Source organism: Onychomys torridus, chromosome 9, assembly GCF_903995425.1.
Source record: "Onychomys torridus chromosome 9, mOncTor1.1, whole genome shotgun sequence".
Taxonomy (NCBI): Eukaryota; Metazoa; Chordata; class Mammalia; order Rodentia; family Cricetidae; genus Onychomys; species Onychomys torridus.
This window is the reverse complement of record NC_050451.1, coordinates 91,517,044-91,529,723: the sequence shown is the minus strand read 5'-3', so window position 1 is coordinate 91,529,723 and position 12,680 is coordinate 91,517,044. Positions and strand designations below refer to the sequence as shown.

The window sequence follows — 12,680 nt, the reverse complement described above, 5'->3', positions numbered from 1 at the left end:
CCTTCCTGAGACCAAATCTTGTCACAAAACTAAAACCTTGTACTTCTTATCAAATGCATTTTAGAAAAAAGAAAATGTAATCTTTATAATGTGGGTTTTCTAAGCATCTCTGCGATGCGCTTATCCAGGAACACGGCCACAGATAGAGCTTTTACAACAGTAATGAACCATGAGCATGGAACCTCACTTTTGATGCTGCACATTCATGCATGACCTGATATTGCTGAAATAGAGTCTTTATTTCTGAACATTCCAAAACAGCAGTGTACACAGTAACAAATAGTAAGTCACAGACCATAAGAAAGCATTCATTAGTGCAAATGGGTTTTGTAAAAGGTCTATCAAAAAGATTTATTTGCTTTAAAATGCATTCATTTCCAGAAGCATTGTTAATAAAACATTACAGTTTCATCCTTTGTAATAAAGTATTGAAAATCAATTGTAGTTGAGCAGCAAACATTGCAGGTCTTAAGTGCAATGTGCTTGTGATACCATCATAAATATGAAACTCATGTAAGACAATAAATTAACAATGAAAAAGACAAGACCGTTCAACTCTGCCGTCTGGCTGTCTCCTCGCAATGCTTTAGATTAAATTGTGCTCATTCAACGTAAAGTTATGTCTCAAATTGTATGGTGTATTTTTGCTGATATATCCCTAGAGCTAAAAAAATAGTACCTTACCACAAAAATATTTTTATGGCACAAAATTTAAGTTGTTCCATAGTGGCTCACATAGGCATAAAAAGAAATAGGCACAAAAAAATAAAATTCCTGTAAACTATAAAAAATTAAAATTCAAACCATGTTATAGAACCTAGTTGTAAATATGCAATGTATTAAAATGCAGAACATGTAATGGAAAGATGTTTAGAACACGTAAGTAAAATGAACAAGGTACTTTAAAAACCTCATATGGCAAAGCATTATTGATACGTCTCAATTCTCTCAAAAAAGTATTCAGATACAGAGCAGTTCTACAAAAACTTCCTAGATCTAAGTGTAACAATACTGCAACCATGGGCTTGAGAATGCTGCAGTATCGCAGGCAGAGAGGAAGTGCAATCATTAGTCTCTGGTGATTGGTCCACTGGAAACAATGCAGTACATAGGTTAAAATGTGAACGGGACAGAATATCCCAGCATCCACCGTTACCCAGCCAGCTAGGTAACTCAACCCTCATTTTCACTTGCGTCTCCTTCTTCAAGGGTCCGTAAACTGCATCAGTAGCAACCATCTCTCCAATTTCCATCCCTCAGGGTGCTGAGTGAGGACAGGGGCTTGGGAGGCTGCAGGAAACTGTGAGGAGACAAAGAAAGCAACGGGCTGTTAATAATCCCATGAGTCACTCTGACCCCCTCTCCCATGAGTTCCTCCATCCAGGAATGACACGCTGCTGGCACTGTCCCAAATGTGTGTCAAGTTACATCCTCCTGGGTTCTCGTAGTGTATGCCCATCTGCTGAAGCCTGAGGCCAGAGCACAGAGCCACATGTATCCCATTTGCACAAGTTAATTTTCAATATACCAACACTAGCTCAAGATAGAAAGTAAAAGCTAAACTCTTTAATGGAAAAACAGTTAAAAAAAACATACAGCAACCTTATTAGATGTATAACCTCATGCACAAATTCTTAGCATTTTAAATATTTTTCTATCATAGTAAAAAGAACTTGAAAAATATTTCAAAAATAATTTTGGAAAAACCCAATGTTTTCTCAAGTTTGAAAAAACAGACCCTGTCATACTCTCTGACAGTAGCAATCTTCCTCCTTCAAGATATATTTTTTCAAGAAAAAAAATGGAAGATCCCTAATAATGAACATATATTAAGTCATATAATTAACCATATTAACCATAAACATGATACATCTCTGCATTTACTAAGGAAAATAAGTCATGATTTACTATCACTATCCTTGTCTAAACTGTACCCTTACAAAGAACTTGACCTTCTCAAGCTGAGAAAGGCTTGCCTGAGCCATCTGGAACTCACCAATACTAACTGGCCAAGTTCCTGATGGGTAAAATTAAGATGTTTCAAACCTTGGACAGACACTGTAAGCACAGACTTGAAGACAGGAGGAATCTAGCCACACAAGGAACTTGAGGCAGGGGGATGAAAAGCTCTATAGATGGTACATGGGACAAGGATTAAGAAAAGGGATTCTGAGTACACAGAGACACCTAAATGAGAAATAGGGACCAAGGGTGAGCTATTAAGGACAGTGACCTATGGTTAAACTCGGCCAGAGAAAAGTGAGGCTGATCTGGATACATTTGGAATTTCCAAGTACAGATAAAGCCATCTGAACTAAGTAAACTAATAACTAAAGTTATTCTTACCTTCTGACAGGTTGTGCAATCTTGCTCCGAGGCAAGTTACTGCCATTTATTGCCAGTGAAGGTCTTGGCAGGGCACTGCGGCCCATGATCCCAGAAGTCGCAGCTTTGCTTGGAGTAGGGATTCCTGTGTTGGAATATAGCTGCATGCCATTGGATACAGGCATGCTGCTGCTACCTTGAACTGTTGGACTCACATAGGCTGTAGCTTTCAGGGGCTGCCGGATAGACACCGGGAAATGCCCCACACTGTGAACTCTGTGCTGAATCTGTCCTGGAGATGGGACTGCAAGAGAAAATGATATCTGTGTGAAGAACTCTCAACTGTCTCCCAATTAGATGTGTTTTACATTCAGAGGAGCCTACACTGTCTAAAGAGGTAAGTGACATACAGGTTCTAAGCACCTGTAGGGAAAAATCCCAATGGTCTCCCATTCTGTCAGCAACACTGCCTAAATAAGTTGACCCATAAATAGCATGAAGGGTAAAAATCAGATTCTAACTTGTGACTTCCCCAAACTTATATCAGTATCCTCCTTGACCCAAAGCCTGATCAATTAACATTGTCAGATTACACTTAAAATAATTAGGATTTACATGATATTCTTATATTTGTTTGCATTTCCCTGGCATATGGGATTATGTATGGTCTATAAGTGTGCACATAAATTATGACTTAAACTATTTATAACAGATTTAAAAATATTTATGGTGTTAAATAAAAACAGAATACTATCTATCTTTATTTTATGCATTAATTACATATTATTCTCAACTTTCTCAAGTTTTCTAAGTTGCGAGATTTAGCTGCAAGTTTTTCAATATTTTTTTCAAATCTCATGAAAAAAAAAAAAAAAAAAAAGAGGTGTAAGAAGACCTGCTAGGACCAAATCTGTGCTGCTCAAAGGTCAACTAAATATTCAGAAGGCAATTCTATGCAATGTTTTTCCCCTTAGAAAATTTAAGAAACTCTGAATTGTTCCAAAACAAATTTGTGTTTGCTTAGAAATTATTAGGATCTCTTTTAAGATTTATTTTTAATTCAATTTATTTATTTGTGTTTGTGTGTGAGTGTATGCCTGTGTTTGCACCAGATGGCTGTAAGCGACCTGATGCGGTTACTGGGACTGCACTCGAGTCTTCTAGAAGAGCAGGAAGTGCTCTCAACAATTGAGCCATCTCTCCAGACCCCATTAGCATTTCTTGATAGTTGCTCTGAGGATAGCCTCATGAAAACAAAACATGGAGACAATTTAATAGCTGTAATTATAGAGGAAGCCAGGAGTGATGTTTGTAGGCACAAAACATTCCTTAAGTAGCATTCATTAGGACACTATCTCAGGGTTTACTTGATAATTAAGTTCATTAATCTACTTAAAGCTTTAGTACCTAAAGCCCTTAGTAACCACTCAATTAAAAAGCACTATTTTGACCTTTATAACAGTAGCAAAAATCTGTAAAATAAAGGAAGCGATCTGAGTAACGAGCCTTAAATGTTTCTCAACACTGAACATCATTTTATGGTCAACAGCAATAAACAGGCAGAAATATTTAAGTTTGTACTCCTTTCCTCTAAGAATGAAGAGGCACTGTTTTGCCTGTATGCAAAAGATTTTTTAAGTTGTTTTCAAATGAAAAAAAAATCTGTTAAAACATAGTTCAATATGTGAATCTGGCTCAACTTGCTTTGAAGCACTATATATAATAACCTTAAGTACATGTGTTTGTGGCTTTCTACAGGGAACATGTTTGTGTACTCCCCATCTCAAGACATACAGCTTCACCCCCTCCTCAGAGACTCCCACACACTACCTCACAGGGAAAACATCTCCAAAGAACACATTCCCTCTTGTGTTATCACATTCTGGCCAGTCCAACATTGGAATCACATCCTATGCTCCCTTTTGTGCCTGGCTTCTTTTACCCAATATAATGTGTGCAAGAGCCCCATGTGCTATGGTATGGAATGTCATAACTATCTCTTTTCTTGATGATGGGAGACTGGTTTGTTTCCTTTGGGGTTTTACGAAGATTCTTCATTATGTTTTGTTGATAATGTGAACTACTAGGTTGGGTATATACAGAGTCCTTCAACTATTAGGGTATGTGAATTCAGCCCCAAAACACAAAGATCAACTATATTCTAAATGCCATCTGTGACAATTACTCTGTACTGTCAAGTTCAACAGACTCAAATCACCATGGAAACACACATCTGTGTGTGTCAAGGAAGGTTTTTCCAGAAATGTTTAATTGAGAAGGAAAGGCCTATCCTAAATGTGGGTAGCACCGTCCTATCGGCTCGGTTCTGGACTGCATAGAAAGAGGGCAGCTGGCTGAACACCAGCATTCACTTCGCTGTGCAGATGTCATGTGACCAGCCACCTGCTCTATGCCTTCTTGCCATGATGGATTGTGTGGTGATATTTATTTGTATGTTAATAAATAAAGTCTGCCTGGAGATCAGAGGAAGTAGTAAGCTGTTTTAAGTAAACATAAGAGTCAGGCAGTGGTAGCACATTCCCTTAATCAGATCACTTGGCAGGATCTCTGTGTGTTTAGACCACACTAGGGAACAGAGCCAAGCATGGTGACACATGCCTTTAATTCCAGTACCAACCATAGAGACCTGGAGGTCTGTATAGATAGGCAGTGACAAGGAAGTGAGGTAGCTGGGCCAAGAGCCAATGAGAGGGCAGAACAGCAAGAACAGGAAGTCGTGACATTTTGGAAGCTATAGAGCTGGTGAGGTAAGGTTGGCTGGTGGCTCTCACTATTTCCCTGACCTCTTAGGCTTTCACCCCTATATTTGGCTCTTTTTTTTTTTTTTTTATTTAATAAGACTGTTTAGAAATTGGTCTACATTTGGCACCCTACTGAGTCCCCTATAGCCAATATATGTAAGGGCCCTGCATTAAAAAGAAATCATAGAAAAAAAACTGGCAAAAATGGGCATAATTCCAGTTTTATAAGTAAGAAAATAATAGAAATGCCCGAGTTTCATGATTAAAAACCCAAGGAGAAGTCTGATGACACCATGCTGCCATTCCAATTTTCTCTCCCTACCCTCTACAGAATCCTAAGCCTTGAACCTGAAATATGACTGCCTTGGTCACTTTTCCAATGCTGTGAAGAGACGCCATGACCACGGCAACTCATAAAAGCAAGCATTTAATTGGGGCCGCGGGGCTTGCTTAAAGCTTGGGAGGTTTAGTCCATTATCATGGCAGAAGCATGGTGGCGTGCAGGCAGGCACTGGAACAGTAGCTGAGAACCACATACTGATCCACAAGCAGAGAGAGTGAGACTCAGTCTAGAATGGGCTTTTGAAATCTCAAAGGCCGCCCCTGGTAACACACTTGCTCCAATAAGGCCGCCTCCTAATCCCTCTAATTTATCAAACAGTCCTGCTCCCTGACAAATGAGAATTCAAACACATGAGCCTCTGGGGGTTCTCATTCAAACCACCACAGTGACTGGCCTCTAATGTACAGTTCCACCTCTTGTTTGCTCTCCTGTCCCTGTAAGTGATTCCTCTATTTTCTTCAATTTTTTGCATATGCTAATTAGGATCCTGCTATAAAGAATTCCCCCCATCGATCCATTATTTGTTTAAGAATGCCCAGAAATATTTATGAGGCTATTATTATTATCATTATTGCTTATTACTTATTCTGTGGTTCAAGTGGCTTTAGCTTTGGCTATGGGCCATTTCTTAAAATTAGTCCTTGCATCCTACCAACACATCCTCATCAGTTTTTGAGTATTTCAAAGCTAGACATTCTGAGTCATGTATACTCCATCCTATTTGGGGTTATATTAATTTTTATGACATTCAAAGATGCTAATGTCCACACTGAGGTACAGTCAACAAAACTCCTAATTGATCCCACATTTGCTATTTGCACAACATTTTTCTCTCACCCTACACTTACACTGTTGATCTTCATAACTCAAACATAGAATTTATATTTTTTTCTCAGCTAAGTTTCTTCATGATATATTTAGCTTGCTGCCTAAAAAAATGACAAAGTTAGTTAATAGTCCTCTCTTGTTTCACGTCACTCATAAACTAATTTAACTATTTAACAGGCTAAGCCCTGAGAGGCAACTCTATGTATTCATTCATCGGCTTGTCTTTATTCCACTGTCATTCACTATGACTTCATTGTGTTCAGGCAACATGTCAGCTACTGGGAACAGAAAAGCAAATAAACTAAGGTCCGAGCCCAGAAGAGCTCACAACCTGGTTAAATACATTAACAATAATTTAACAAGAATGACACACGTTGAAGTGCTTGGAAACAGACATTAGATTTAGATTTGAGATATTTTCAATATCCAGTGTTGAGAAATATCTATCTATCTATCTATCTATCTATCTATCTATCTATCTATCTATCTATCCATCCATCCATCTATCCATCCATCCATCCAACCACTTACCCATCCATCCATCCATCCATCCATCCATCCATCCATCTATATCTACCATCTCTCTCTCACATGGGTGTTTTAACAATGTATGTCTGTGCTTGCCAAGTGTCCAAGAGTCCAAAAGAGGCCATCAAATCCCCTAGAACTGGAGTCACAGTGGGTTGTAAGCTATGATGTGGCTGCTGGGTTCTCTGAAAGAACAGCCAGCTAATCACTTAGCGATCTCTCTAGTGCCTCAAATTCAAGAACATCTGCATACACACAGACATATCTTTTGTATTAGTGGTTTGATCATAAAATGTCCTACACAGGCAGGCTCATGTGTTGAAGCCTTAGTTCCTAGCTAGTGGCCTTGTTCTGAGAGATATTGGAAACATTAGGAGGTAGAGACTACCTAGAGGAAGCAGGTCATTGGTCACAGCCTGGAAAGACGTACCTTGCCTCTAGGCCCTTGCTTTTTCAACAACTCCCTCCTCTACCTGCTCTCTTCAGGATGACATTTGCTGTGCCTCAGACCCAGAGCAACCACATCCAGTCAGTCACAGACTAACATATCCAAAACTGAGCCAAAATAAACTTTCCTTCCCTTCGATGGCTTCTCTTGGTTATGTGCCACAGAGATAATAATAATAATAATAATAAACCCCAAATTCTAACAAGACTGAAAGCTGCTCTGACCCGGAGACCTTGTGGTTGCTAAACCTTTGGCATTGGTTTGCAGGAGGAATTTGTGAACTTGGAAGGTGTTTGGAGAAGCAGGTAGAAAACAAAACTTTGCCCTTAGTGATTCCTATAGAAGCTCAGAAGACCAGAATGCCAACTAGACCTGAAGATAGAAAGACTGTATTCTTGATGGTAAGATGGAAAGGAGGACCCCTCTGAGACTCAGACTGCTATAGCTACGGTCACCAGCAAAGCAATGAGGACTTCCCAGTGGAAGAGAAGGTCTGGAGGCTCTGCTATGAAGAAGGCCAGAGGAACCAGAAAAGAGACTGCCCCTAGGAGCACAGCAGCACAGTAGCCGAAAGCATTAGCTCCGGCAGACCTGTGTTAGACCCTGCACTTCCCACCTGCCCACCCTCGGCTAAATTGCTACTTCACCTATTTGAACCTGTGTCTTATCATCAAAATTGGAATGGTAACCGGAACAACCTCACAGAGCTGTTGGTAGACTAAGAAAGATAATGTCTATACCCAGCTAGCACAGCTCCTTACACAGAATAAATGCAGTCACTTCAGTGTTGAACCAGGACATTGAGATGAGCACATGCTGGGAAATAAACTGGTATCCAAAACTGGGCCTGAGGGTTTAAAAACTTCGAGATGCAAACCCTTAGCCAGCACATTCTGCATACTCCGTGGACCTCTACGGCTATGTGCACACTGGCTTACAGTCTTCTTCCCAGTGCCAGTGGAGACCCAACCTCTCCTAACCACCGCATCCCCACAGGGGCTGAGCGCACACACTAGGGTTGGCATTACATTGCTCATTGGTGAAGAAGACAGACAGCAAGTGAGCAACGGCCTCGTGGTATGCTGGAGTGGAGCGGATACAAAGTCCCTTACACACACTAAAACACACCTTCGTCTTTGGAGGGAAAATGCTTGGAATGGTGAAAAACAAGATCAAAGTACGAGCTGAACAAAGCCAGTGTGCCTCTCTACAGAAAACTGACAGACTGACAGAAAAAGATGAGAAGCTGCATGGGTAAGAGGGCTGTATAATGGGCACACTAGTGATTACTTAGTTATCCTGGGGTGGAAGGGCCCCTATAATTTATTAGAAGTAGCAGCTGGTAACATGGGCACTGGAGGAAATACCATTTGATGACAGTGAAAACTAAGTTACAAGACAGAGAAAAGCCTCCTCCGGTGCGCTAAGTGAAAAAGAAACAATGGAGAACAAGCTATTTTCTCCCGGTGTAATGACTACTTAGAAGGGTTAGCGCCACCGCTGTTACACTTACTGCAGGACGGCACCCTTGAGACCCCGCTTCCAGCTCCGTGCAAGCTTGAGTCAAAACTCTGGCTGCTCCTCACGGTCACGGGAGAGCTGAGGTTGCTGCTGACCGCAGCGGTGCTTGGCGTGCGGGCCAGGTTAGGCATACTTCTTCGTAGCTTATCTAAAAGAAGAAAGGATTTTTCTCAAGTTAAAAACCACAAATAAATCCCATGCCAATCAAAACATTTGCTTTTGAAAGAAAATAAATAAATAAGCCATTTTGATCAGTGACACACAGAAAATAGCACACAGACTAAAGGAGAAGTAACCTCTTGCAAGGGCAATACACTCCAGAAAATCCTAACTGATACGTTGTGGACAGGAGAAAAACACATTCTGTAATAAAGAAAAAGGGCCTTCCTAATCAATTTGCTGTTTGTACTACCCAGTAAGTATATTTCTCCATTTACTGAGTAGTTAACACTTCAAATGAGGTTAGAATATGACCCTGGAGTCACTTAGAAATGAGAACACTAAAAACAAAGGTATGTGCTAAATTTAAAAAATAATGAAACTCAAAATCAAAACTTACTAAATCTTTTGCTACAGGTCAAAGTGGAATAAATTAATACAATTAATACCCCCCCCCAAATTCCAATTTTAACTGTCTTAGGATGGCCCCCAGGTGCATTAACTTCTTAACCGTGTTAACCCTCCCAGTATATGAGCTGTCTGCATACTCAGAAAAGACTGAAGACTGAATGGGTCTTTTTGCTTCTTTCCTGCTAGGTGCACCCTCTGCCACCAGGAGGTGGCAGAGAGTTACATACGCACAGCCTGGCTCAGAGTTGAAAGCATCAAGGATCTGTTCAAGATAATTGGTTCTTTGCTAGCGCCCCCCCACCACCACCACCACCCACCTCAGCTCAGGCCAACTCAGACTGAGCCCACACCAGCACTGAACTGGACTTCATTCTCCTCCCCTTCAGTCTGTCCTACGCCCCTGCCCTGGACTCCCCACTCCAGATCCTGTCAGCTCTAACCGTCAGCAGACCTTCCGCCACACAGTCCACAGTTCCTTTTTAGTCACCACTTTCCACAAAAGCCACCTACTCGGCGTCCAGGGGCCCTGCCATGCTCTTCTGGAACACGGACACACCAGGATCAGTTCTACTTCCATTCTTCTCACCCCAGCCCCCAACCCCAAAGCCTAAAGTTCTGGACGCGGGTCAGACTAGTCCTCCAGATTACAGGCTAACAGATACCACAAGACTTCTCTCCCGAGGCCTGATTCCTGGATTCAGCCTATGCCAACGTCAGGGGGGGATTCTCTCATGGGGCGCAATGGTCCCTGCACTTGGACACGTTTCTCCATTCCATGGAAGGAAGGAATGAACAGAGAAATATTTATGACACATATGCTAAAGGCCAAGCACCCTGTATATGTTGGGGGTGCCAAAGTGAAGGAGACCACCAGATTCCAGTCTCATTGGGTTTATGGTTTAAACCAGCATTTCTTAGTTTTTGTTCCATTATCAATCCCAGAGAGACAAATTAACACGGGTTTAAATTCAGTTTCTCCAAAATGAAAGAAACAAATATTAAAGGATAATATTGTGAAAAGTAGAGTAGGCCTGAAATTGTGGATCATAAACATGGTAATGCCTAATTTTGTTGTATTTCTTTCTTTGCTCAAATCCATTAAGAATTACACCTATTAAATATACTCTAACACTCTGGAGTGTGCACATCAGGCCACAAGTTCTCACCTATTAAATATACTCTAATACTCTGGAGTGTGCATATCAGGCCATACGTTCTCACCTATTAAATATACTCTAATACTCTGGAGTGTGCATATCAGGCCATACAGTCTCACCTATTAAATATACTCTAATACTCAGGAGTGTGCATATCAGGCCATACGTTCTCACCTATTAAATATACTCTAATACTCAGGAGTGTGCATATCAGGCCATACGTTCTCACCTATTAAATATACTCTAATACTCAGGAGTGTGCATATCAGGCCATACAGTCTCACCTATTAAATATACTCTAATACTCTGGAGTGTGCATATCAGGCCATACGTTCTCACCTATTAAATATACTCTAATACTCAGGAGTGTGCATATCAGGCCATACGTTCTCACCTATTAAATATACTCTAACACTCTGGAGTGTGCACACCAGGCCATACATTCTCACGGTCACTTTTTTCCAGCTAAATCAGAAACCAGTGATGTACTGGACTCCTCAAGATGCACTGGAAATCAAACCAGAGCCCTTTCTCTTCTCTCCTTACACACCACACCATCTTCACTGCTGATATTCATTAACTGTACCTGTCTAGCAACTTTTTGTTCTTTGGTGCAGTCTAGGGGACAGACAGAAAATCATGCAAATGTAAAAAGCATAGTATATAGTAAGTATGATGATGTACAAGAGATTTCGGAAAGTGTAATGATACAAGACCAGAAGGGTTCGGCTAACCTTCAGACTCTTACTAATACATTAAGACTGTACTCAACTCCTGCTTCATAGACACCTGCTGGCTCAGGAATCTCCCACCCCCACATTCCCTGCCTGTGCACAGGGCTACAGTATCCTGCCATAGACTCTTCATGGTTGTTTTTTTTTTTAATTAGAGTCATTTCCTCTTACTCTCAGAGGATTCCCTCCAAATCCCAGCTATCTAAAACCATAGTGCTAAAATGTACAAACTCCGCTTTTCTTGTATATTTTTACCTACAATAAAAATTAAGAAAAGTTTATAAGCTAGTCAATAATAAAAGTTATTTAAAATCTATTGTTTATGTCTTAGTTAGGGTTGCTATTGCTGTGATGAAACACCATGACCAAAGCAAGTTGGGGAGGAAGGGATTTATTTTGCTTACAACTTCCACATCACTATTTATCACTGAAGGAAGTCAGGGCAGGAACTCAAACAGAGCAGGAACCTGGAGGCTGGAACTGATGCAGAGGCCATGGAGAGGAAATACTTACTGGCTTGCTCCCATGGCTTGCTTAGCCTGCTTTCTTATAGAATCCAGGCTCACATGCCCAGGGGTGGCCCCACCTACAATGGGCTGGACCCTCCCACATCAATCACTAAGTAAGAAAATGCTCTATCGGCTTGCCTATAGCCCAATCCTCCCCTCCCCACACCTTGGCTTTTCAAGACAGGATTTCTTTGTGTAGCCCTGGCTATCCTGTCCTAGAACTGGCTCTATAGACCAGGTTAGCCTCAAACTCAGAGATCTGAGTGCCTCTACCTCCCAAGTGCTGGGATTAAAGGTGTGCATCACCATCTGCCCTACAGCCCAATCACACGGAGGCATTTCTCAATCTGGGCTCCCTCCTTTCCAGTTACTCTACCTTACGCCAAGTTGACATAAAACTAGCCAGCACAGTTACTTCGACATTTTCCATTTAATATCTTCTGAACAGGGTATCTAAGCAGGGTAACAAAGTACAGAAAACAAAAGCTTAGATTAAGAGAAGACTATCTTTTTGCAGCTTCCCCTGACTCCCAGAGCTGAGAACAAACCCAAGGCTTCACATGTTCTACAAGCACTCTTATCAATGAGCTTCACCCCAGACCTACCTGAGGCCTATTAAAGGCCCTAGCTCCACACAGCAGGCACTTAATATTACAAAGGGTACGTGTGTGTGTGTGTGTGTGTGTGTGTGTGTGTGTGTGTAGGCAGAGTATGTGATAAAAGACATTCAAAGAACCCATAACGAGGTCTCTTGAACATCCCAAATCTGATGTGAAGAGCCTACATCGACATGAGACTATTTCCACTACGTATTGTTTTAGATAGCATAGAAACAGAGGGAAACAATCACATGCTATTAATTAGAAAATTGAGCTATATTTTGAAATTTTAATTCCAGGAGCTGATAGTGTGGCTCAGAGGTAGAACAGTTAGCCTAGCACAGTCTGGTCCCAGG

At 41.1% G+C, this 12,680-nt stretch overlaps 1 protein-coding gene across 2 annotated transcripts in view; it reads right to left on the bottom strand.

The window, feature by feature from the left end:
- Positions 1-220: 220 nt before the first annotated feature.
- The window catches only part of Slain1 (SLAIN motif family member 1), a 55,128-nt gene continuing 42,668 nt past the window's right edge, over positions 221-12,680 (bottom strand). For both annotated transcript variants that reach the window (XM_036199210.1, XM_036199211.1), the window contains 3 exons: positions 8,748-8,903; positions 2,347-2,629; positions 221-1,300 (listed from right to left, as the gene is read on the bottom strand). In XM_036199210.1, coding sequence (XP_036055103.1) covers positions 1,225-1,300; positions 2,347-2,629; positions 8,748-8,903 — 515 coding nt within the window. In that variant the 3' untranslated portion in view covers positions 221-1,224. The remainder of the gene's footprint in view (positions 1,301-2,346; positions 2,630-8,747; positions 8,904-12,680) is intronic.